Raw genomic sequence first — 25607 nt, forward strand, 5'->3', positions numbered from 1 at the left:
CCCGACGAGTTCGGCGGTGGGAGCGCGCGCACGCGCACGCGGCGCTTTCTCTGGGGTTTTTTTTCCCCCCGTCCGCGTCACGCGCAAGCTGCCAGGCGAGGGTGCGCGCATGCGCGAGTGTGGTTGCGGAACTTGTTGAGGTGGGAGAGTGGAGCAGGAGCGGGACGGGGAGTCCGGCAGAGGATAGGGGTGCAGGTAACCGCTGGCAGGCAGTGATTGCCGTACGCTCAGGTCGAGCGGCCTAACGATATGCAGAACGTCATTAACACTGTTAAAGGCACTGCGCTTGGCGTGGCAGAGTTCTTGACGCCTGTACTTAAGGTGAGTGAGTGTTGTTTGTGAAGGCCTGTGGTTACTATAACGCCAGTGACAGCGCTGACCCTCCCCTGACCGTGTGTTGAGTAACGGGCTCAATAAGGATTTGCTCACTGTCAGCAATGAAGGACCCGGCAGCCAGAAGATGTAACTGCAATGTATTAGTAAGGTTCTGACTTACTAGGCAATGTCTGACCAACAAACGCTCACTGAATGACAGGAGCTAGCAGAATGCGTCTCGACTTCTTTTGACTTCCAAAATGTGATTGGCCTGGCACTGAATGTTCAACAAACCAAGACTCGTGATATTTTTTTTGGTAAACATTTATAGTTTGTGGCTCCAATATTTAACAGTTCTGTTTTAGTTTTCTTTCTTTTTTTCAATCTTTTTATTAGTTTCCAAATTAATACATTAAAATTAAAGATTTGGCGTTGTACAATTTTTGATGAGAATCCTGCTACATAAAACCTAGATTGTTTTGGGAGGCTCCTGGTAGATGGAAGAGGATTTGAATTCTAGTTCCAGGCCCAGTATGAAATTGATTACCACTCCAGTAACAGCACAAGTTATTGTCTTTATTTCTAGGCTATAGTTAAAAGAATGGTATTATACAGTGCAGAATGAGGCTATTTAACTACTCGTGCCTGTGCTGACTCTGTGAAAGAGATACCAATTGGACCCTCTTCCCTGTCTTTTGGCCTTAGCCTTGCAACATTTTCCTTGTTTTTATAACCAATGGTTTTGTAAAAATTCTTAATCCTTTGGGAATTTTCTTTTACCCGAAGTTGTAAAATTTTGCTCTTGTAGATTTTCTTTTAATGTATAAAGAGCAGGAGCCTAAACATGGATTTTTAAAATCTGTCCTCTGTCACTAATTTATGAACTGATACAAAATGTACATTCTGCCAACATCAGAGTTTGTGTCATAAACATATGGTCTCTAAAATAACTTTATGTTAAGCTATTAATGTAATTTTAAATGATAACATTTTAAATTAATTAAAAGTTATTTGAAAATTCTTAGTTGCAGTGTATGCTAGTCTGGGGAAAAAAGAACATTTGTTTTTAATCTACGATCACAAACATTTAAAATTTCTGTTTCCTTTGTGTGGGGAAAGGAGGGGCATGAGAAAAAGTACAGATCCTATCTGAAGAATTAATGCAATCTTCAAAGATATAAAGATTTGAATTTAGATAACTTCTTTCAAGGACCTAAACCATCCAAAACACTTTACAGCTAATGAAGTACTCCTCAAGTATAGTCATTGTAATGTAAAAGAAACAGTAAGCAAGTTGTACAATGCCAAATACATGTATACACTCCCAATTTTTTATTTCTGGGAAGTGGGCATTACTAATGTGGTTGGTATTTATTACCCTTCCATAAATGCCTTCAGGAAGATGGTGATTAGATACCACCTTGAACTGCAATCTTTCTGGTGTAGGTACTCCCATAGTGTTACATGATAGGCAGGTGATATAAGCAGACGGAAATATGCAGGTGATGGTTTTCCTGTGCATCTGCTGCCCTTTATGAAATCATTGAATTTTGTAGTACAGAAGGCCATCTGGCTTTTTGTGTCTGCTCCAACTCACTACCAGAGGAATTCATTAGTTCCATCCCCAGCCCCTTGTAACACTGCAAATTTTCCCCCTCTATATATTTCTGCTTCAAGGTCACAGTGGAACCTGCAGGCAATGCATTTCGGATTCCAGCCATGTGTTGTATAGATTCTTTTCTCTCTTTTCTCTTATGTGTTGCATCTAGTCCCTAAACCTTCCATCGGTGGGAACAGCCCCCACAGTCCACCCTGCCCAGATCCCTCATGGAGACGTACAGTACAGAAACAGCCCCTTCAGCCCAAGTGGTTCATTCCGATCAAGATGCCTTTCGAAGTTGGTCTCATTTGCCTGTATTTGGCCCATATTGCTTTAAACCTTTCCTATCCATGTACCTGTCCAAGTGTCTTTTAAATGTTGTTAATGTACCTGCCTCAACCACTTCCTCTGGCAGCTCATTCCATATATGGACCACCCTCTGGGTGAAAAAGTTGCCTCTCAGGTTTCTATTAAATCTCTCCCCTCTCACCTTAAACCTATGCCCTTTGTTCTTGATTCTGCCCAACCCTTGGAAAAAGACTGTGCATTCACCCTATCTATGCCCCTCATGATTTTCTACATCTCTATAAAATCACTCTCCTACACTCTGATGAATAAAGTCCTAGCCTGCTCGATCTCTCTCTGTAACTCAGTCCCATGAGTCTTGGCAACATCCTCAAATCTTTTCTGCACTCTATCCAGGTTAATGGCATCTTTCCTTTAGCAGAGTGACCAAAACTGAACACAGTATTCCAAATGCAGCCTCACTAACATCTTGTACAACAGCAACATAACATCCCACTTCTATATTCTGTGCCCTGACTGATGAAGGCCAGCGTGCCAAATGCCTTTTTCTCCACCCTGTCTACCTGGGACACCACTTTCAGGGAACCATGTACTTGTAGAACAGAGGGACCCAGGAGTACAACACTCCCCAGGGCCCTACCATTCACTGTGAAAGTCCTACCCTCATTTGTCTTCCCAAAATGTAATGCCTCACTTATCTGAATTAAGCTCCATTTGCCATTCCTCAGCTGACTTACCCAGCTGATCAAGATCCCGCTGTAATTCTTGATAACCATAATCACCCCGCAGCCTTTTCTTTTCACTCAAATAGTCTGTCTTTCCAATGTATCCATGCAACTTTTGTCTCTTGTCCCAGGAACTATTCTCATAAATCTCATCTGACCCTCTCCAATGCCTCTACATCCTGCCTATAATGAGGCAACCAGAATTGAACACAATACTCCAGTTGATGCTGGGCCAATATTTTGTAATGATTCAGCACATCTTCCCTGCTTTTATACTCTAAGCCACTAGTTATAAAGCCCAGAATTGTGTGGTAGAGATCATGCATTTGGAAGGTGCTGCCAAAGTTTCCTTGGTGACCATCATGCACCATTGATGGAGCAGCTGAGTGTTTAAAGTGGTGGATGGAATGCAGTCACACAGGATGATGTTGAGCTTCTTAGAGTTGCTGGAGCTGTACTCATCCCGACGAGCATGGAGTATTTCATTATTGCCCCTTACATGCCTCAGATGGTGGAAAGGCCTTGGGATGTCAGGAAGTGAGTCAGTCACCATCTGACCTGCACTTGTTGTCATAAGATTTGTGGTTGGTCCATTTGAGTTTCTAATCAGTGTTGCCCCCAAGCTCCCCAAGATATTGATGGTGGGTGACTTGGTGGTACTAATGGTGCTGCTGAATATCAAGGGTAGGGGTTAGACTCTCTGAAGATGGTCATTGCCTTGCAGTTATTGTGGTGCAAATGTTGATAGTAATTTATTAGCCCATGGCTGTCTTGCTTCATGAACATCATTACTTCTGGCCTTGTGATGGAAGGAAGTTCATAGATGAAGCAGCTGAAGGTGGTTGAGCCTGAAGAACTCCCTGCATTGTTGCCCTGCAGCTGAGATGATTAACCTCCAACAACTTTTTTTTTCTTTGAGGTATGCCTCCAACCATTGGAGTTGTTTTCCATTTGATGCCCATTGACTTCAATTTTACCAGGATACCATGATGCAACACTTGGTCAAATGCTGCCTTGAAGTCAAGGGCAGTTACTTTTGCTCTTCATCTCTGGAATTTGGATCTCTGCTCCATGTTTGGACCAAAGGTGTTATGAGGTCTGGAACTGAGTGGGCTCGGCAAACTCAAACAACATATTAATGAATAGATTATTGGCGAGTAATTGCTGCAATTGATAGCACTGGCAAAGACAACTTTCATCATTTTGAGATGATTGAGTATGGACTAGGTAGTAATTAGCTAGATTGGATTTGTCCTTTTTGTGATTGGCATGTAGCTGGGCAATGGTCAGATGCCAGTATTATAACTATACAGCAACAGTGTGGGTAGAGGTACAGCTAGTTCTGGAGCTTGAGTGTTCAACACTCCAGCTGGGATGTTGTTTGGTCCTCTAGCCTCTGCTGCATCTGCAGGCTAAGCCATTCCCTGAAATTATATGGAGTGAATGAAGTGAATTGGCTGGAGACTATCTTCTGTGATGGTTGGGATCTCAGGATAAAGCCAAAATTGATTATCTATTTGGTACTTCTGGCTGAAGGTGGCTGCAAATACTTAAGCTTTTTCGTTAGCACCTGTGTGTTGGCCTTGCTGTCAATGGGGAAGGTGATGTTCTTGGAGCCCCCTCCTCTCTCATTAGCTGTTTAATTGTCCAGTACCATTCACAACTAGATGTGGTAGTTGGCAGAACTTTAATCTGATCTGTTGGATGTGAGCTTGCTTGGCTCACTCCCATATTTGACTCTCCTCTGCATCCATTCAAAGCTCCTGCAAAGCGTCAGAGCTTCTAAATGAAGCACTTAGAGTGCTGGGTAGGACCAGGATCAGTGCTGTGTTTTAGATGAATAATATTGTTATCATGGAGCTGCATTGCTTTCTATTTGCACAAATGGTTGCCAGGTCACAGAAGGCCTCCATCAAAGCTGTGCAGTTCTTTTGGTTTTGTGCATTTTTCAAAATGTATTGCTACTCTTGACCTCTTAATGGCAAATATCCCTATTTCCAGATATTCCTTCATGGGCTTGGTGTTTTCAATTACTTGATTCTTCCTGCTCCATCACTTTTCACCACACTTTTCATGAATGCCACAGGATTAGTGATATGATTCCTCACTGACAACAGCAAGGGATAAGTTTGAGGTAAAGTGAAAATTAGCACAGGCCAGGTAATAAAATACAAAGGAACAATGTGCAATTATTTTGCTTTCCTGTGGAAAGCATACAGAAACACATAGGTGATGTTTTATTTTGTGTTTTGTTTTAGTATGGAATAATCTGAGTTTCAAGAAATAATCCTTTGTTTTATCAATGAAATAAGAAAAAATGCACATCTATTTATCTGTTTTGTAGCTGAAGATATCATGCACTTTTTAAATTCATTGCCTATTCTTTAAAATTTGATGTGGTGGGCTTTTCAATTTTGAACACATCTTTTTTTTTTGACGCACAAGGTCATTGGGATTGGACAGTCTGGACATCATGTTGATCAATTTGAGGCAACCTAATCACCTATTCACTTATTTGTTACTCTAGCTCATTCTTACCATGCAAAGATAAAAGATAAACTTAGTTTGGATTGTATCGTATCTGTTCTCTGCTTTTGTAGTCTCAAAGTGTGTATATCAGTCTTTGACAGTTCATACTCACTAGTGTCTTTGTGCAGTTATGATCTAGGTGAGTTTCTAAGGGTAATTAGCTACTTTTCTGCATGCTTAATTAATCTGGTTCCTCACCTCAGAACAGGTTACCTTATGCAGACTAGTTAAGCTTTTTCCACTGCAGTGCCACCAGTACTAATCCAGCAGTGGCACCTTCCTAGCCCCAGTCTGTTCCCTAGTAAGTACAGAAGCATTACATGGCAAAAATGTCAGAATAGAAGAGTCAGGCATAGAATCATACAGCATGGAGACAGGTCATTTGGCCCAACTTTTCCATACCAACCAATGAGCGCCCATCTATATTAATCCCATCTCCCAGTACCTGGTCCATAGTTTTCTAAACCTAAGCGATTTAAGTGTTCATCTACACACTTAAATGCTGTCAGTCACCTAACTTCAACCACTCTCAGGCAGTGCATTCCAGATACTTACTACTCTCTGGGTGAAGAACATCCTCCACGTACCCCTTCTAAATCTCTTTGCCCTTGCCCTAAATCTATGTTCTCTAGTGGTATTCACCCCTGATGAGGGAAAACATTCCCTCCACTCTACCCTATCTATACCCCTCATAATTTTATATACCTCTATTTTGTATACTTCTCCTTTGCTCCAGGGAGAACAGGCCAAGCTTCTCCAATCTCTCCATACACAAACTGCTCCATCCCAGGCAACATCCTGGTGAATCTTCTCTGCACCCTCTCCAGTAATATAACATCCTTCCTATAACATGGTGACGAGAACTGCATGCAGTACTCCAACTGAGGTCTGACTTAGGTTTTACAAAGTTGTAGCATAACCTGCATACTCTATATTCAATGCCCTGAGTAATGGAGGCCAGTATCCCATATGCCTTCCTTACCACATTATCTACCTGTGTTGCAACCTTCAAGGCTTTATGGACTTGCACTCCAAGGTCTCTCTGTTCATCAGTGCTTCTTAGAACCTTACCATTCATGGTGTATGCCCTAATCTCATTAGTACTCCCAAAATGCATCACCTTGCATTTGTCTGGATTAAACTCCATCTGTTTTTCAGGCCTTTTCACCAACATATTGCTATCTCACTGCAGCCCATGCCTACCTTCCACACTATCAACTTTGTCTCCTCCATGAACTTGCATCCACATCCAAGTCATTCATATATATTACAAACAATAAGGGTCCCAGCATCGATCCTTGTGGGATACCACTACTCAGCAGCATCCAATCACAAAAACAAGCCCTCTACTGTCACCCTATATTCTCCTTTTGCCAAGCCAGTTTGGGGTCCAGTTTGCCAATTTGCCCTGGATCCCATGGGCCCTAACCTTGTGATCCAGTCTCCCATGCGGGAGGTTATCAAAGGCCTTACTGAAGTCCATGTAAATTACATTTATTGCCCTGCCATTATCAGTACTTTGTTACCTCTTTAAAAACTTCAATCAAAACATGTTTTCTGTCTGCAATTACTCCCTGCCTTTCTGAATGTTTGATCCTCTTCCCTCAGAATTTTCTCCAGTATTTTCCCTACTGAAAAATCTACTTTCTTAAACTCTACTCCATGTCACCTTTACTCAAAAATGCATTTAACCCCAAAATAACATGAATGTAAGCATTCCTATATTCTGGAAACTTGACAAATGCTGAAGATGGGTGAGCAGGTAGCAGATCTTTTTCCTATTATTGAGCGATCCAATACCAGAGGGCATGCATTTAAGGTGGTGGAGGCAAATTCATTGGGGGCTTTTAAGAGGAGCTTGGATGGGCACAAGATGAGAGGAAAATAGAGGGATATGGGAATTCTGTAGGTAGGAGGGAATAGCTATGTTGGCACAACATTGTGGGCTGAAGGGCCTGTTCTGTACTGTTCTATTACTGGAATATCGGGCAAGTCGCCTACTCTCACAATAATAAGTTGCATGTACTCCGCCAAATTTTGTGAAAGTAAAACTGCTACAAAACTAAAATCCTTGTCTCAAGGTCACATTCAGATTTCCTGAAGGCATATCAGCTGCTCTGTCAGACCAAAAATTGCTAGCTTTCTGCCTGAGGAAAGCTAAGCACAGTAAAATGTTCAAGTTCGGGGCTAGACTTCTCTGACTCTGGCTCGCATGATGACAGTTTTTCAGTTAGTCTGACAAATTAATGGCATGTCAAATTGAGGAAACTCTCCGCTTATTCATCAGTTGTCCTGTATTTTTAGGATCACAGAATGACTTGCTTACTCAGCAACATGACGGTCTTAGATAAGCAGTCGTGTTTTCAGCAACTTCCTGAAAATTATGTTTTAATATCAACTCAGATTTCTTTTAAAAAGAATCTCATTCTAACCACAGTTTTGTGAATTGAAAATTATTTGTGATTGTGATCGTGGGTTTTCTGCAACCTTTTCAATTTCTTCTTAATACGGTTCTGGTATAAGATTAGAATATTTCAAGATTTCAAGATTGTGGTTTAGTAGAATACAGCAACTATTACTTTAAGGTATAATATTTATTTTGAGTTGTCTGAGCTTTTTCTTTTCATACTTGCCTTTCATATAGGTCTATCTTCTGTATTGTACTAGGCTGGTCCTTTCCTCTCACATTAAGTTAACCAGAGGTGACATGGCTTTGTTTTTGTTGTGATTTGGAATATACTGCCAGAAAGGTTGGAAGAAAGAATAAATAATTTTCAGAAGAGAATTGGGGAAAATACTTCAAGGAAAAGATTGAAACACAATAGAGGAAGAGTAGGGGAATAGATTAATCAAATGGCTCTTTTAAGGAACTGTCACAAACAGTGGGCCAAATGACTGGTATCTGTGCTGCATCATTGTGTCCTTGACTTCAGGTTAATATTGCCTGAAGGTTAATATTCAGGTACAGTAGGCAATCAGGAAGGCACAACAGTATTTTGCCTTTATTGCAAGATTTGTGTAAAGGAGCAGAGACATTGTTCTCCAGTTGAAAAGACTGCATCCAGAATATTATGTATTGATCTGGTCTCCTCATGAAGAAAGATTAGAGAGAGTGTAGCAAAAGTTTATCAGATTAATTCCTGGTAGATTTGTTGTTTGAGAAGATGTAAGCCGAATGGGCCTGCACTATCTAGTGTTTCGAAGAATGAGTAGTGATATTGAAATAGACAATCCTTGGTGGTGGGGGGGGGGGGGGAGGGAGAGAAGCGGGCTTGATGGGATTTTACAGAGTTGATGTTTCCCTTGGCTGGGGTGTTCAGAACCAGGGGTTGCAGTCTTAAAGTGAGGGTTGGCTATTCAGCATAGTAATAATAACCTCCTGCATCCAGAAGGTAATGAATCTTTGCCCAACAGGGCCGTGGAGGCTCAGGTGCTAATTACACCTCTGGATGTAATTTTGTTTGTTCTATTAAAGGCAATGAAGCTAGAACTATCTCTTGTTACCCATAGTGCTGGTGGAAGAATGGCTTAATTAATGAAAAGATCTTTCATTCCCTATCATTAATGTGTATTCTCATTCCCTTTTCTCAATGTAGGAGTCAAAATTTAAAGAAACTGGAGTAATAACCCCGGAGGAGGTGAGTTCTTTTTTTATGCTAATTCATGGATTTGATTTGGGTGGATGATTTGCCCAGGATAGTAGTGCAAATGCATAATAATGAACAAACTGAGTATTGGAGATCCTGAGTCAAGGTTGATAGAAAGTTGTTTGGTTTTGCTGTAAGTGCACATCATAAATCTCTTCTTTGGTATCCAAAAACTTGTAATACTGGAAAGGATGTTAAATTTATCAGCAGAAGGTAGGCATGGAGTAGTCCTTTATTCAGCTATGTCTTAAGCTACCTTAATCTAAGCCAATTTCAAGTATTCTTTGACCAAGCCTTGTATCTAAAATAATCTTTTGATGTAACGTTTTTATGTAAATAATACTTATAATAAAACATTAGAAAAGAGAATAGTGCTTAAAAATGCAATATTTTAAAATGGAGCTTGATCTCTAGGGAACTATCAGTTAGTTTAATGTCAGTGTAGAAAAGAAACTTCATTCAAAGGTGTAATAGAGATTTTTGGGATGTGTCACATAGGTACTAAAGGTTAAGCTGCATAACCACTTGAGTAAGAAAGGAATAGGACGATATAAAGATAAAGTTAGTTAATGAAAGTTGGAAGGAGACTCCTTTGGAACAACACTAGCAGCATGGATCATTTGAGCAAAGTGGTCTGTTTCTTCAGAAGACTAACCCCCTTTTAAAATGATGCAGAATAATATATTTCATACTGGATGCTTGGGTAATTTGCCAAAATATTGTCATTATCCATTTTTTGTATTGAATGCTGCTTCATGCTGTTAATAGGATGCTAGAGGCTGTTTGGTTTGATCAAAGTTAATCTTCCTTTAACAATCCCCTTTCATTTTAATAATCTCAGTGCATTCAGTCAATCAACACAAAATACATCTGATTGCTAGAGCTGAATTAAATTTCTTCTAATTCAATAATCTGATTCAAAGTCTCCTGGATTATATTTTGAATCATTCTTGAAAGAAATTTGGATTGAACCTGTTGTTGGTCTGCAAAAATATTTGGTGTATGTTGGGTAACATCAAATTGGGTTCCTTGTACAAAAATTCTGGAGCCAATATCAAATATGAACCAGCATTAAGGAGGCTTACAACCAGAAACAAGCACCAAAACAGGATATGTGGGTAACAGGATTTCTCTGAATTTAGCGCATCTTGTGTAACATGTTTATTAGCCACATTCAGAGAAAGCATAGTGCCTTAGAATGATAATCCATGTAGCAGCAACACATGTTACAGATGCTATGGAAAACACTATGGCTACAGGGAAAAGGGAGATGGCTCACAAGTTTACTTGAGTGACTTGCAAGATCTGATCACTATGATAACATGCCAGGAGAGAGATCAATGTGCTGGGAATCCAGGAGACCCAGCAGCAGAAGAGCCTGGCAGGAGATGGCTACATGTGTCTGATGTTGGCAAAAGTTCAGGAGATCGGGGAAGTGTAGGCGGTGCAGGAAATTGCTTGGTTCAGTTCAAGCTTAGTGTGACTTCACCCAGAAATGATTGCAGGCACAAGCAAATAACTTTGCCTGATTAGGATCTTAAGAAACAGATCTTTGCAGTCTAGTTTTATATAGGGGAAAATTTTGTTTATTGAACATTTTTTGTTTGACTCTTAAATATGGCTGCAGAAAAGTGTTTAATAAAATTTAGTACATACATAGCTTGCACTGATGCAGGCAACATTTTGCATATTTATAGTCGATACATTTGTATGTTAACAACCACATTTTTGTTATGATAACATCATATAGGTTTATATACTCTTGCACACCATTCAAAGATGGTTGTGTATGTGATTGGCGGGCAGCATTTGTCAATGTTCTTGCATATTTTCTATTAAACAGATGTATCCTATACTAAATTCATGTGTCTGTAAACCAATAACTATGTCCTTAAAAATTACACATTTCAGTTGGCTATAATACCTTTAAACACATTTACAGCATTCACAGAACTCTGACAAATCAAAACACAGCTTATTCCAGTGAAGTAAACAAGATAGTCATTTTCACAAATGCTGCCAGATTTGCTGAGTATCTCCATTTTCTGTTCTTTATTTGTAATTTAGTCAGTATCCTCATTCTGTTTTTGCAGTTTGTGGTGGCAGGAGACCACCTGGTCCATCATTGTCCCACTTGGCAATGGTAAGTGAATAATTGATTGAGAAAAATTGCATTAATAATTGGGAATTGAAATTTACATTTATTTTTAGTAGAATTATTTTAGATATGGATAGTATTGCAGCATGGAAACTGGCCCAACAGTTTCATGCCAGTGTTTATGCTCCATGTAAACCTTCTCCCACCACCCTCCTAACTAACCCATCAATCTTTTCCCTTTCTCTCTCTCTATTTTAATCAACTCCTCTTAATGCATCTGTGCTAGCCACCTCAATTATCCTTTGTAAAAGTTGTTCATGACTCTAATCACCATTTGAATAAGAAAATTTCCTCTGAATTTATTGTTAGAGGTCATTTACTTGAGAAAAAGCCTGTTTAGTCTTTTCTGATAGTTTTGTCATTCAGTTGAGTTATCATTCAAGGAAATCTTTTTTTGCACCTTCTCCAGTGCTCCTGTAGCTTTAATATTTTATATGTCATGCACCAACATGCTATGATCCCTTTATGCCAGTATTTGAGTTTCTTGTTATGTAAGAAAAAATACATCCGGTTTTGCTTTTACTTCTACAAATGGAATGGCTTCCTCATTTTCTCTTCTTTATTGCTTATTCACTAAATTGTCCATAATCCTTTGCAGACTCCTTGCATCCTACTCACAGATAACTTCCCTGCCTAACTTTGTATTGTCAGCAAAATTAGATACTGTGCATTCCTGATTTTCATATAAGCCATTAATATAGATTGCGTATAGCTGACGACCAACAGTAATTCTTGTGGCACCTCCTCAGTAACAGCGTGCTAACCTGCAAATTACTCATTTATTCATACTTGGTTTTATGCTCTTCAGCCAATCCTTTATCCATTACTATATTTCCTCCAGCTTTTGGAGTTCTTGTTATATTTAATGACCTTTTATCTAGCACCTTTTCTGGATTTTCAAAAAGGAATGATATACAATGGCTCTTTATTCACGCATTTAGTGATATATTTTTTTAAAAAGAAATCTTTAAATTAGTGAAACATAATTTTCCTTTCACAAAACCATGTTGACTTTGCATTATCATGACTTTCTAAGAACTCTTTACTATTTATGAATTCAGCATTGTCATGGTACTTGTTGCCAAGCAAATTAGTCTACAGTATTTTCTCCCTCCTCTCTTTTACGAAGCAAAAGTATTCCAGAGTCTAGGGAATGTTGGAAGGTTACTCTAATGCGTCCGGTAATTCTATCTCTTAGAATCTTGGGATGTAGAACATCTGGTCTAAAGGATTGTTGGCTTCTGGTTGTCTTTTCCTGAGCTTTCTCTTTATTAATATTGTAAGAATCATTGTTTTTTGCTCATTACACCCTTGTTTCCCACAATTTACAATATATTCTTTGTCTTATGCAGTGCAGACAGATTCAATAAGGTTTCTTTAAATGATCAGCCACTTCTTTACTCCTCAACATAATCTCTCCTCTTTCTGCTTTTAAGAGGCATATATTTACTTTTGCTGCTTGTTTTCTTGTGCTGCTGTGAATTACAGTAGGATTACAGTATGCAAAGAGGCCATTGGTGTCTGTACTTGCTATATGGAAGGATAAGACGGTTTGTCCTACTTCATTGCGCGCTCTCTCTCTCCACAGCCCTCATTTTTTTTCTTCCCCCCTTTCAGTTAGATGGCTCCCTCTTGAGGGCTACAATTGAGTCTGCCTCCACTAGTACATTGGTAGTGCATTCCAGACTCTAACCTCTTCCATTTTTTTTAAAAAATGAAAATCCTCATGTCACTTTTGAGTCTTCTGCCAATCAACTTCATTCTGTATCCCCCATTTCTGGCTTGTCTGCCAATGAAAACAGTGACCCTGTATATACACTTCATGATTTTTAAACACCTTTATCTTCCCAACCTCCTCTGCTCCAACAAGAACCATCTCACATTCTGCCTGTTTGTTTCCTTGAAGTCAATTAGTTTCCTCCTTACGATTCACTGCACCCCTAAGTTTTCTGTCATCTGGAAACTTGGAAATCAGGGCTTGCATATTTGCATCCAATTCATTCATGTAATATTAAGAAAAGCAGTGGTTCTAGTACTGATTCCATCTATTCTATCGATGCTACTACAGCCCCTTTTTATACCATGGCCTTCAACTTTGAAAACTTTTGTGGCACCTTTATAACACTAACCACATTTCCTCCTTCACTCTTGTATGTACCTTGTCAAAACAAACTTCAAGTTGGTAAGGCAGGATTTGCCTTTAAGATACTGGCTTTCTCTAATCAATCCATATTTATTCAATAGACTGCTGTCCCTGTTCATGGCCTCCTGAATCATCACCACCACTGAGGTTAAACTGAATGTAGTTAGTGAGTTTATCTCTAGATCTTTCTTTGAACAAGGATGTAACATTTGCAGTTTTCCAGTCCTCTGGTATCACCTCTGCATCAATTACATCTTCCTTTACTGAGGCTACCTTTTGGCTTTTTTGCTGCTTCTCTACTATTCTTTCCTACTCTCCCCACACCCACCCCCCCCTCCCCCCACCCACTCTTTGCATGCATTTAGAATCTCTAACAACCTGTTTATATCTCTTGTTCATTTACTCTGACACCCTCCTTGTTATCGATTGAATGGCATGTCCAATTATAATTGTGAAAATTCCAAGTAGTTTCACAGCCAACAGCCACTTAGGCCACCTTCCAGAGTTGAGCTTTCCAAAGGTCTGACCAAGATTCAGCCACTCCTGTCTGAGGGGGCACCAATTCTGCTGACCAAGTGGGCCCTTGTAATTTGCAGTAGAGGTTGTTGGCATAATGACAGCTGAAATGTAGTATTTGTTTTAAATTAACCTGAGATGCTGTTAATGCATACTGTCACAAATTACAAATAGTAATACACAGATAAATTGATCTTGTATTTTCAGGGGAACAGGAGAGGATCCCAAAGTCAAAGCCTACTTGCCCAAGGAAAAGCAATTTCTGCTGACTAGGAATGGTAGGAGTTTTTCTTGCAGAATTTGTTACTTTTTTAACTTGGTCATAATACATCATTTTGAACTCTTCTTGTAAGTTATAACTTCACCGAACATCATGTTTGGTTCCAAATATTTCAAGTTACATTGTTCACTTACCAAGCACTCTTAAAGCACTAATATTGCTGAATTACAAACTTTTTAAAATGGGTGATGTATATTGTTAAATAATACTGCTAGTTGTAGTATTTTGCTAAGAGTTTCTCTTTCACTTCCTTCAGTTCCCTGCTATAAGCGCTGCAAACAGATGGAGTACTCCGATGAATTTGAGGCAGTCATTGAAGAAGATGATGGTGATGGCGGATGGGTAGACACGTACCACAATTCAGGTATTGCTAGAGGAAATAGCAGTTTTTGGAGGAATTACTCTCTTGACACTTTTTATTCTTGGGCTTGAAGTCTGATTAATTCACTATTTGAATTATTAGATTTAGAACATAAATATGACAACACCTTCATACTGTTGGATTTCATTTGCAGGTGGTAGTTGTAGCACTGCAGAATGTGTCAGTACAGTGCTTGCTTAATTTGAGTGTGGCAATTTGCTGAACTTGTCAGACTGAATGAAGTGAACAAAATAAATGATTAAGGATGAATAGAGGAGCGTGTAACTAAATTGCAGAAGAGATTCTAATCACTCCCCTCCACCTATTTTTCTTAACTGCCTGCTAGGTCAGACATTTGTTATCTGTTGAATTGTTCACTTTTTAGTGACTAATATTAATAACATACAAGAAATAGGAACACGACTAGGCCCTCAAGCCTGCTCTATTTATTAATTTATTTAACGGCTGATCTAACCTTGGCCTGAACCCCACTTTATGCTTGTCCTCCATAACCCTCCACTTCCTATATTGCAAATATTTTCCTTCTCGATCTCTTCAATGGGTCTGTGTCCACAAGTGCCTGCAATAGCGAATTCCAAAGATTCATAACCTCTTGGAGAAATTCCTTACCTCTGTCTTACAGGTTTTGTAGCTATTCCTCCTACTGCTGGATTTCCCCAGAAGTATGTTTCAAAGTAGTTTAAAATAATTTAAATAAACATTAAAAATAATTTTAAATACCTTTTTAAATACTATAAAATAAAAATACGAAGTTTTAAAATTTTCTATGAGAATGGATAATCTCTCATTTCTCCACATTATACTCCATCTGTCAAATTTTTGTTCATTCATGTTAGCTATTTTTATGCCTTTTGCAGTTTCTTGTGACCTCCTCACAACTTGTTTTCCTGTCTCTGCATTATCGGCAACTGTTGTGACAATGTACTCTTACCTTCCAATAAGTTATAAATACAGATTGTCAATGGTCAAAGCCTCAGCACTGCTCCATATGGCACCCCTTTAGATATCTGCCAATCTAAAAATTACCCATTTATCCAGACTCCGTTTGTTAGATAATCCTCTTTCTGTGCCAATATGTTACCCTCAATATGTTGAGCCCTTATCTTTGTCTTTTCCATCTTGTGCCTTTTGGAAATCCAAATTCAGTTCATCTACTGGTTTCCCTTTCTCTAACCTGCTAGTTACATCCTCAAAAAAAAAACTGTAATAAAATTGTCAAACAATGTATTTTGCTTTCATTAAACCATATTTACTTTGCTTGCATTATAATTGTTTAAATTTCCTGGTATTACAAACTTAATGGCATCCTGCAATGATAGATGTTAGGATGACTAGCCTACAGTTTCTTGCTTTTATTCTCCCTCCTTTCTTGAATAATGGCATTACATTTGTGGTTTCCAATCTGCTGGAATCTTTCCAGAAGCTAGAAAATTTTAAGAAATAAGAACCAAAATTGACTTTCTTTCCTTACTTTTATTTCTTTCCATTGGCAGGTGTCGCTGGATTAACAGAATCTGTTACGGAAATTACTTTAGAAAGCAAAGACGACTCAAAGTGTATAGGAAGCAGCACTACTTGCATGGATGATAATGATGACGATGACGATGAAGGAGAAGCAGCTGACATGGAAGGTTAACTACAAATACACTCAAATTCACTTAGCACATTTTTACCCACTCTCGGTTTTTTCTTATTTATGTTCTCTACCATGAATATTTATTGTCAGACTTGAAGGAATAGAATTATACTAAGTTAACAAGCTGTCATTAATAAATATAATGAATACTAAAGATGCCACCTCATAGAATACCACTAATTACTTCCTTTTTGGAGTACAGACCCATTATCTCTTCTTCCTTCCACTGCCAAATCAAATTTGGACATTAATTTGTAAGCTTCAATTTTCATTAAGTTGTTTTTGGAACTTTACCAGATGCCTTGTGGAAGTCCATATAAACAGCTATCAATCTCATATTCCATAAGTGCATAGCTGCATCTAGGAGTCAACTGTGAGATGCTAAGAGTTCTTAAAAACAATCATGAGAATCCAAATTATGTGGTAGGTTCACAACTATGTTCATTTAACTGGGTAGGTATGGAGTTAAGTCTTGGGCCTTTTGGAGTCATACAACATGGAAATGGGCCATTCGTCCCACCACTTCCACACTGCCCAGTGGGCACACATCTGTATTAATCCCATCTTCCAGTACTTAGCCCATCGCCTTCTACGCCTTGGTGATTCAAGTGCTCATGTAGATGTTTCTTAACTGCTGTCAGCAACTCTGCTTCCATCACTCTTTCTCAGGCAGTGTATTCCAGGTACTGGTCACTCTTGGTGAAAAAGATACCCCTTAGATCTCCTCTAAGTCTTTTCCCCCTTGCCCTACATCTATGTCCTCAAGTTTTATCCACCTCTGGTAGAAAGTTTCCTGTAGGCTATCCTATCTATGCCCCTTTTATATACCTGAATCATCTCTGCTGGAGAGGTGGTTGAAGCGGATACAATAGTGACATTGTAGAGGCATTTAGACCTATAAACAGGCAGGGGATGGAGGGATATGGACCAAGTGCAGGCAAATAGGATTAGTTTAATTTGGCGTCATGGTCAGCACAGACACAGTGGGCTGAAGGGCCTGTTCCTATGCTGTACTGTTCCATGCTTCACGTCCCCTCAACCTTCTCCACTCTGGGGGAAAATTGACGTAGCCTACCCAGTTTCTCCTCTTAATTGAAGTGCTTCTTTCCTGGCAACATCTTGGTAAACTTTTCTGCACTTTCTCCAGCGCTATTGCTTCTTTCCTACAGTTTATTACCAACAAAAAAAATTCAGTCAGATTGGTCAGACAGGATCGGCCCTACACAAGTTGGATATCTCCATTAATCCCTTTCCAAATGATCATTAATCCTGCCCCTCATCTTTTTTCCAGTTACTTCCCTACTGATGTTGGGCTCAGATCTGTCATTACCAGGCTTTTCCCTGCTGCTCTTTTTGAAAAGGGGGACCACATTTGCCATCTTCCAGTTGTCTGGTACCTTGCTTGTGGCCAGTGAAGATTTAAAAGTCTTAACTAGTGCCCCAGCAATCTGTTCCCTTGCCTCCCATAGCCACTTGGGATAAATTTAATCTGGCCCTGTGGATATGTCCAACTTTAAGACTACTAATGCACCAAGTACCTCCTCTGTGGAAGCTTGCACTAGACTTTCACCTTCCCATTTGCTAAATCCTCCAACTACAAAATCCATTTCCTTTGTGAATACCGATGAAAAGCATTCCTTTCGGACCTATACCTTCTAGCTCCACCCACAGATTGCTTCTGCACTACTTTCCCTGGTTATTTTGCCCTTAAGGTAACCTTAATCCTGTCTGCCATTGATATTTTGTGACCCCTTCTTGCCTTCCTAATTTCATTTTTAAGTGCCTCCCTGCAATTTATACTCTTGATGGTCCTCCCCTATCTTTAGTTTTCTATACCCCCTAAATGATTCCTTTTTTTGTCTCTTTATCCAACCCCAGATATCCTTTGACATCCAGAGTTCCCTGTACTTTTTAATCCCTTTTGCTTTCACCCTTACGGGAACATGTTGGCCCAGAACACTTTCTCCTTTAGATGCTTTCCCACTGCAGTTGTAGATGTGCTTGCAAGTAGATGCTCCTAGTCTGTCTTATTTTTATAAAATCTCTTTTCCCATTTTAAGACCTTTATTCCTAGTCCATCTCTTTTTCCATAACCACTTTGAAATATATGGTGTAATGGTCACTTGGTCCAAAATGCCCCCCCACTGACACTCCCTCCACTTGACTGGCTACATTCCCCAAGGTAAATCAGTAATGCTCCCTCCCATGTTGGTCTGTCTACATACTGTGTCAAAGCTCTCTTGGACACACCTCGAATACTGTCGCCTTTTTTTTTGCTAATGCAATCCCAGTTAGTATTTGGGAAACAGAAGTCCCTGGTACTAAACCCTATTTTTGTTGCATCTCTCTGCTGTTTCCATACATACCTGTTCCTCTATCACCTGATGATTTGTTAGGAGATCGATAATACACCCCAGGCAAAATGATGAGACCCTTTTTGTTCCTGATTTCTATCCAAATGTCTGCCTTTGAGGAACCTTCTAGGATATCTTCTTTCAATAGTGAAGGTGTACATTCCTTGACTAATGGTGCAATGCTGCCTCCTTCATATCCCCCTCCACCTCACCTGAAAATTCTTTGCACCAAGATATGGAATTACCAGTTCTGTCTGTCTTTCAACCACGTCTCAGTGATGACAACAAAATTAGATCCACGTGCTAATTACAGCTTTAAGTTCATCTACGATACTGGTTAGACTCCTTGCATTAAACTAGATGCAATTTAGCTTTGTATTTCTCTTGTGTACATTTACCTGCCTGCTCTGCCTGCTGGATTTACTAACTTTTTCTCTAGTGACTGTACCTCCCCATCTGAACATCTACTCTGAACCCTATTCCCCTGCTAACTCAGTTTAAGCATTCCCCAACAGCACCAGCAAAGTTCCTGCTAGGATGTTGGCCCTGAGTGACTTGTTAGCTATTTCTGAGTTCAGTTCAGAGTCAACCAGATTGCTGAGAGTCTGGAGTCACATATAGGTCAAATGGAGTAATAATGGCAGATTTCTCACACTAAAGGACATTAGCAAATCAGATATTTTGTTTTGACAATATAGAAGTTTTTATGGACTGATACTAGATTTTTATTCCAGATTTATTTAACTATCCAAATTAAAGGATTTGACCTTGTATTCTAGGTCGTTAATGTAGGGTCCTGAATGTAACAGCCACGTTCCACTACCTGAAAGATCTAAAGGCATCCACATTTAGCTGAATTTTATTTTTAAAAACACTGTTGACTTTTATCCATCAAATGTATGGGTGGCACTTGACTGGACTGATTATCATCATTGAATTCTATTCTTCATCCCTATGTCGCCATTTCAGTTTTGCTTCTCCTTGTTGCCTTGCATAATCTAAGTGCAGAAAGAAACGGACTGGCTATTTACAATCTATAGTTTGTGCATTGCTTAACACCTTGAGGAATCAATGACAGTCAATTTTATTCCATAAGTGAATCAACAGATTTAAAATATTTGGAATTACACTATGTTGTTGAATATTGGAGATAGGTTAGGACGTACCTCTCGTTATTGCATTTCAAAATCTAATGGCATTTTGTAAACAAAGCTACTACACGTAACAACTTGGCAATGTATTAATGTGATTATATATTTAGTTTTTAAATATTTCCTATCTTGCAGCCTATGAAGAAAGTGGGTTGTTAGAAGAAGCAGATGATGTAAGTTGCAAACTGCTAGATTAGAAAACTATGTATTTTTTGATTTGTTCGTGTCAATAATTTTCTGTTTAATGTATAAAATGTATTAGTTTACCTTGAGTGTTTAATAGAAAAATCTTAAAACATCTTAAAGATTTTCTAAACAGTACCAAAGCATAATGGGTCAATTTGATAGAGCACATCAAAGAAAAGACAAGTAAGCAGCAGATGATGGGGAAGTAAATTGTGTGGATTGCCTTAAGTATCCCTGCCACCTGTTCACCTTGATGCTGTTTCTAATATGGTAGGCACAAAGACAAGAAGTTCTCCACTGCTACTTTGTCCCCAATGCAACTTGAATTTAGCATCCACAGAATACCCTGTATTAACTAAAAAAAACTAATGCTTTTTTACTCTGAAGCTGAAGGACACATTAAGTCTTTTCACAAATGCTGATTATAGTATTAAATAGTCTGCTTTGTTAGTTTGAAACCATATTTTACACATTCTGCTATATTTTACAGTGTACGTATTAAAACAAATTTTATACTTCAGTTAATAGTCGGCAACATCCAGAATATGGCCCAAACTTGCTGCCAGCGGTAAGCTCGCTGGATGCCGCTGCCATATACCAACTATGGGCTGCCTTTATTAGATCCCCCATGAATTTGCTGTCCAAATCTGCCTTGATCATGTTAATGTCATGACCTGGGCTGGTGGTGAGGGTAGGCCAGAACAAGCTTCTGCTATGAAGTGGCTGAAACAAACTGACAGCTGGTAAAATGGCACCACTAGATATTGCTGACTGAAATCTGGTGTTTGAATACTTTCGAATATGCCTGTGGTTTTTACCGAATTGAAGCATTGTCAGATGCAATTAATTAAAAACATGTAAATCACCATACACTTTCTTGCAGCTACTCCTGTTTAGTTAAATAAATGGCTTTGGTGTTCATCCACATTCATGGGGCAGATGCTTGAGTACAGCTGCCAGGGAGTTGCTTCATGTTCAAGTGTGAGGAGTCCAGTGACAAAGTTCAGCCATGAAATTGTCAATGGGACAAAGTTGGGCCAGCATGATTCAAACCTGTGTTTTCTGCAGGATGCTGAACTTCCTGATGCTTGAGGTCTGGAATTATAGCCATTTGCCAGCAGATTCCAACCTAAAATACTTTTTCCAATTAATAGAGTACAGCATGAAAATCCAGTTAAACTATTGTTCTTAACTTCCTCCCTTGCTCAACTATGGTATCATAAATTCAGTTAATAGCATAGTCAATATTGGTAAATATGTACTGAATGATGTAATTAGTTTAAGAAAAAGCTGGGATTGTTTTTTTTTCTGATCCACAAAGCGAGGATTGCAATGGCCAATATCACCAGTCCCAGTTAAACTTACTGCCTTTTAATACTTGTAATCATCAATTTAAGTTGCCAATACAAAATAAAATCTTAACTGTTTGCTCAATTTTTACAGATTTTTGCTTTTGTATATTGTTTTCTCGTGCCCTCAGTCCTCAATAGTTATGTATAGCTCTAATAAACAATCTGACAGATTCTAATGCCTCTGTTATCTTAAAAGACCTAACAAATATCACATTTGTTTGAGGATATTGTCTTGGAAGAATGTTTCTTGCCATACTATCAATTCTGATAACCAGTACTCTGTAACCTGAGCTTGTCAGGGCATGCTTTTGGGGGTACACTGGTTTTTTCAACATGTTGCTGAGCACAGGTTTCTGATTGGTGAGGCCATGTGCAGAGCAGGGCCTTTCTGATCACGTGGTTGCCTTTGCCTCTTAAATGACCTTGTCAGTTATCAAGTCGCTGCCCTTGGGCTTGCTGGCTTTGAGCCCCAGCTGTTCCATTGGCAGGGTGCTGACACTCCAATAATGCTGTATGTTCCTTTTTGCTTCCCCCCTTTCCAACAGCTCTACCAGACTTAAAATTTCTACTGATAAATGTCAGAATAGTAATTATAATTTTTAAATTTTAGCTCCGTTTAGATGCATAGGTTAGTCTTGCATAAATGTTCAAACAATCAACAATGCTATCAGTTAAAACTTTATTTGTTGTCCTTACTTAGGCTAGGTTGTTGGTGTAGTGGCAAAGAAGTAGCTGTCACCAGGGCTGCCTTCTTTGTCTAGACCACTGAGAGCACAAACCAGCTGCTAATAAAAATTGATATTTAAAAATAGAAACAATATCAATCAAAGGGTGAACTTTGCTACAATCTCGAAGGTGTCCGAAGCCACGTAAAGCATAGCTGCTGAACAGTTCCTGTTGTCAGTGTGGCAACACGTGAGCCCAGCCATAATCACAGTAGCGAGGGCTATTTGCAGATTGAAGGGCTGGGAGGTTCTGCTGGGATGCTGAGATATGTAGAGGGCTGTGAGGAGCAAGAGTACCTGTTTGCTTGTATTCTCATGAGAAAAGCCTGTAAATGCTGGCAGGCCTTCAGAAAATGCAGTCCAGTGCAGAAACGTAAAGGTTTTTTTTTGTTCTTTGGCTTTTTGTTGATTTACTGACATTTTAATTTTCTTATAAATACTTAAATATATAGCTTGGCAAATGTGATAGATTTTTAAATGACTTACAATTAATGAACACGAGTGATCAGAAACACAGAAATCCATTATCCCAGACTACTTCTAATTAATGCCTGGTGTATCTTCAGATTAGTTTTTAGGTTCATTTAGCTCCTGCCTTTAACATACCGGTTTCCAATAAATTGACATCAAATTGGCTGTTTTTCAGTAGTATTGTAGTCAACTGCTTTGCCTTGTAAAATGAGAGTTAGGGCAGCTAAACTTTCCTGCTTATGAAAGGGCATATAAAGGTTCCACAGGAAAATACATAACCTTATGAAGCTGTGTTTTATACTGTTTAGATTTTACTTCCATATGTTTTCTTAATGTTTTTCATATTGTTTTTGTTGCATCCGTGATGTTGGAACAATAGGTTTTCTCTTTTGAGGCCTCTTGTAACTTTGTATTTTTTTGGGGGGGAAAAAACGAGTATGGAAGGTGGGAAAGTAGACTGCATACATGATGGTATCCTGTACTCGCTACATAGGCTGCAGGTGAACAGGCATTCAGAAGCGTACTGTAAAAGTATTGAAATGATGTACAACCGTAACTAATTGCTTCAGTCTCCAGATGCCTTCCTCCTATCCTTCTCAAGCCACTTAAGTTATGTACCATAAGAGGATACTCTAGTGTGAAATTTGGACAAGTGTGCTCACTCGATTCATCTACGTTATCACCAACTTATAAACCATCAAATAAGAAGTTGAAGGTTGTATTTTTCCATCACTTAGTTATGAGACTGGTTTTCAGCAAAAGACGTTGGTCATGAGACTGGAATCACAGCAAAAGACGTTGGTTATGTTTGTTTAAAACAGTATTTTTGAGAAGGCTGAGATTTCCATAAAATGAACTGTATATAGTCTGTATATAGAGAGGAAAGAGTTGTCCTATCGAGAGAGATTAGATAGTTTGGGTTTCTAGGCAGTAATTTCTAGTGTTAAGGAATATTCCTCATGCAAAGGAAATCTGAGTAAAGATGATCTGACTTATTTCCTGGCAGGAGAGACTTCTAGGTGTGGAGATTACTCATGACTGTAAAGGTCAAGAGAAAAGTAGATTTTGTTTAAATGCTGCAATAAAAATAAAACAGAATTTTTCTGATGGTTGGTTGAAGCACTATTTCTTTTTAAACTGTTTTGCCCTAGGCAACCTTGGATACCAGTAAGGTTGCAGAAGTGAATAAGCCTAAAGCAGATTCTGCTGGAGAAGATGGAATTCTTCAAACTAGAACCTATGATCTATACATAACATATGACAAATATTACCAGACACCAAGACTTTGGTTATTTGGTTATGATGAGGTAAATAAATTTGCTTTCATTTGATTTTATGTTGGATTCTTACCCTCATCTCTGGGCCTTATTTTCTTGATTATTGGTTTTTATTATAGAGATGTAACTGAAATGAAGAATACACCAAATTTGTTCCTTTCAATGTGATGTTCATGTTCTAATAAAAGAAGATTGTTTTTAAAGTTACATAAAATCTTAGTTTTTAGTAATTCCTTTACTCTGGCATCTTTTATTTCCAGCAACGACTCCCGCTGACTGTTGAAGCGATGTATGAGGACATTAGCCAGGACCATGTCAAAAAAACAGTGACAATTGAAAATCATCCTCACTTACCACCACCTTCAATGTGCTCTGTTCATCCATGCAGGTACATAATTTAAAGAAACTAAGTTAAGAATTAATGATTGCAGAAGTTTGTTTAAAATTTAAGTACAGCTAATTTAAATCAGCTAGTAACTAAATGGACAAAGTGAAGAAACATTTGAGCTAAATTGTCTTATCAATTTTCAATGGGACGTAACATCTAAAGCTCCTTCTGGAAGTTGTTTCAAATATATGTTCACAGAAATCTGAATATCTATTTATCAAGTGGCTTATTTACAACTGAGATTTCTTAAGTATGAAGCAAAGTTAAGATACTAGCAAATTACTGTGGAATATTATTTGAGGGCAAGGATACAGGTAATCTGCATCATTTGAATTGTTTTTAATTAAATATTTTAACTGTCTTTGTCTTTAAATGTTACAATTCGTATATACAAATTATTAAAACTTTAAATGGTTTTATTTTAAAGTTTTTAAGCAGTTAGAGGCATTCAGGAATATTCATATTTTGAACTGTTTGACAACAAATCTAGGGAGCACAGTTTACCCAGCTGTAAAACCCTGACAGCTGCTTTGTGGGTGGGGCTCACTTTCTCATTCCCACAAGATGACATTTTGTGAGCAATATTCTGGCTTGCAGGCCATGCCATTAAGGATCAGGCTTGCACTTTGCACCAAGGGATCCATGAAAGTGAGTAGGCCAGTGGAGAGCAGAAGTAGCTCACTGCTAATGGGAAATTCTATCCTAATATTTTGTAAATGCTTACATTTATGGATTCTCCTGCCTGTTTGTCATTTGCTTTTTTGAGCTCTGCACAGCCAGATTGGGTGTGCAGCAGGTGGTCAGTGAACCAACACTTGTGATAAACCAATTTAACAACCACCTCACCAATGAACCCATTGCAGATGAAACAGCCAGTGACAGTAGTGGTAGGAGTGACTACCATCTATCCTTGTAAAGAAAAAAATCTCATCTTCAGCCCAAGGATACTCTCCATCACGTTGTGTGGTATGGCCATTGTACTGGTTGCAGTAGATTGACAGCTGAAAAGTGTGTCTCTATGACACATTGCATGGCATCAGCAGCAACTGTTGTATTCCACTACAACCTCCTACCCTCTCCCATTACTTTCAAGACAAGAGGCTAACCCTATGTTATTGAGAGATCCAGAAATAAGCTCCAGCACCCTCACTAAAAATAAGATGCCAATCTGCTGAAGCTGCAACATTAGACTTGATGTGTGATAAATAGCAAAAACAATCAATGGATAGAGCTAAGCAATCCCACAGTTGATCCCAGAAAAATTTCCTGGGGGTCCAGAATTTACCTCATTCTGGCTCAAGAGCCTAAGATTTTTTCTGTTGGATCCTGGCTTTCTTGGTATTGGTTTATTATTGTCACTTGTACTGAGGTACAGTGAAAAACTTGTCTTACAAACCGATCTTACAAGTCAATTCATTACATAGTGCAGTTAAAATTGTTCTTTTTGCTCTTGATCATGTCAGAAT

General features: G+C 38.8%; 1 protein-coding gene across 2 annotated transcripts in view; it reads left to right on the forward strand.

The window, feature by feature from the left end:
• Positions 1 to 6: 6 nt before the first annotated feature.
• atg3 (autophagy related 3) overlaps positions 7 to 25607 on the forward strand; it is a 31274-nt gene continuing 5673 nt past the window's right edge. Inside the window, exons 1-9 of one of the 2 annotated variants that reach the window (XM_052013932.1) lie at positions 7 to 321; positions 9072 to 9113; positions 11216 to 11265; positions 14147 to 14217; positions 14476 to 14583; positions 16095 to 16232; positions 19878 to 19915; positions 23628 to 23783; positions 24014 to 24141. In XM_052013932.1, the coding sequence (XP_051869892.1) occupies positions 250 to 321; positions 9072 to 9113; positions 11216 to 11265; positions 14147 to 14217; positions 14476 to 14583; positions 16095 to 16232; positions 19878 to 19915; positions 23628 to 23783; positions 24014 to 24141 (803 nt within the window). In that variant the 5' untranslated portion in view covers positions 7 to 249. The remainder of the gene's footprint in view (positions 322 to 9071; positions 9114 to 11215; positions 11266 to 14146; positions 14218 to 14475; positions 14584 to 16094; positions 16233 to 19877; positions 19916 to 23627; positions 23784 to 24013; positions 24142 to 25607) is intronic. The other variant, XM_052013933.1, reaches the window with a different exon arrangement.

The sequence above is a fragment of the Pristis pectinata genome, chromosome 4 (genome assembly GCF_009764475.1).
Source record: "Pristis pectinata isolate sPriPec2 chromosome 4, sPriPec2.1.pri, whole genome shotgun sequence".
NCBI classification, from domain to species: domain Eukaryota; kingdom Metazoa; phylum Chordata; class Chondrichthyes; order Rhinopristiformes; family Pristidae; genus Pristis; species Pristis pectinata.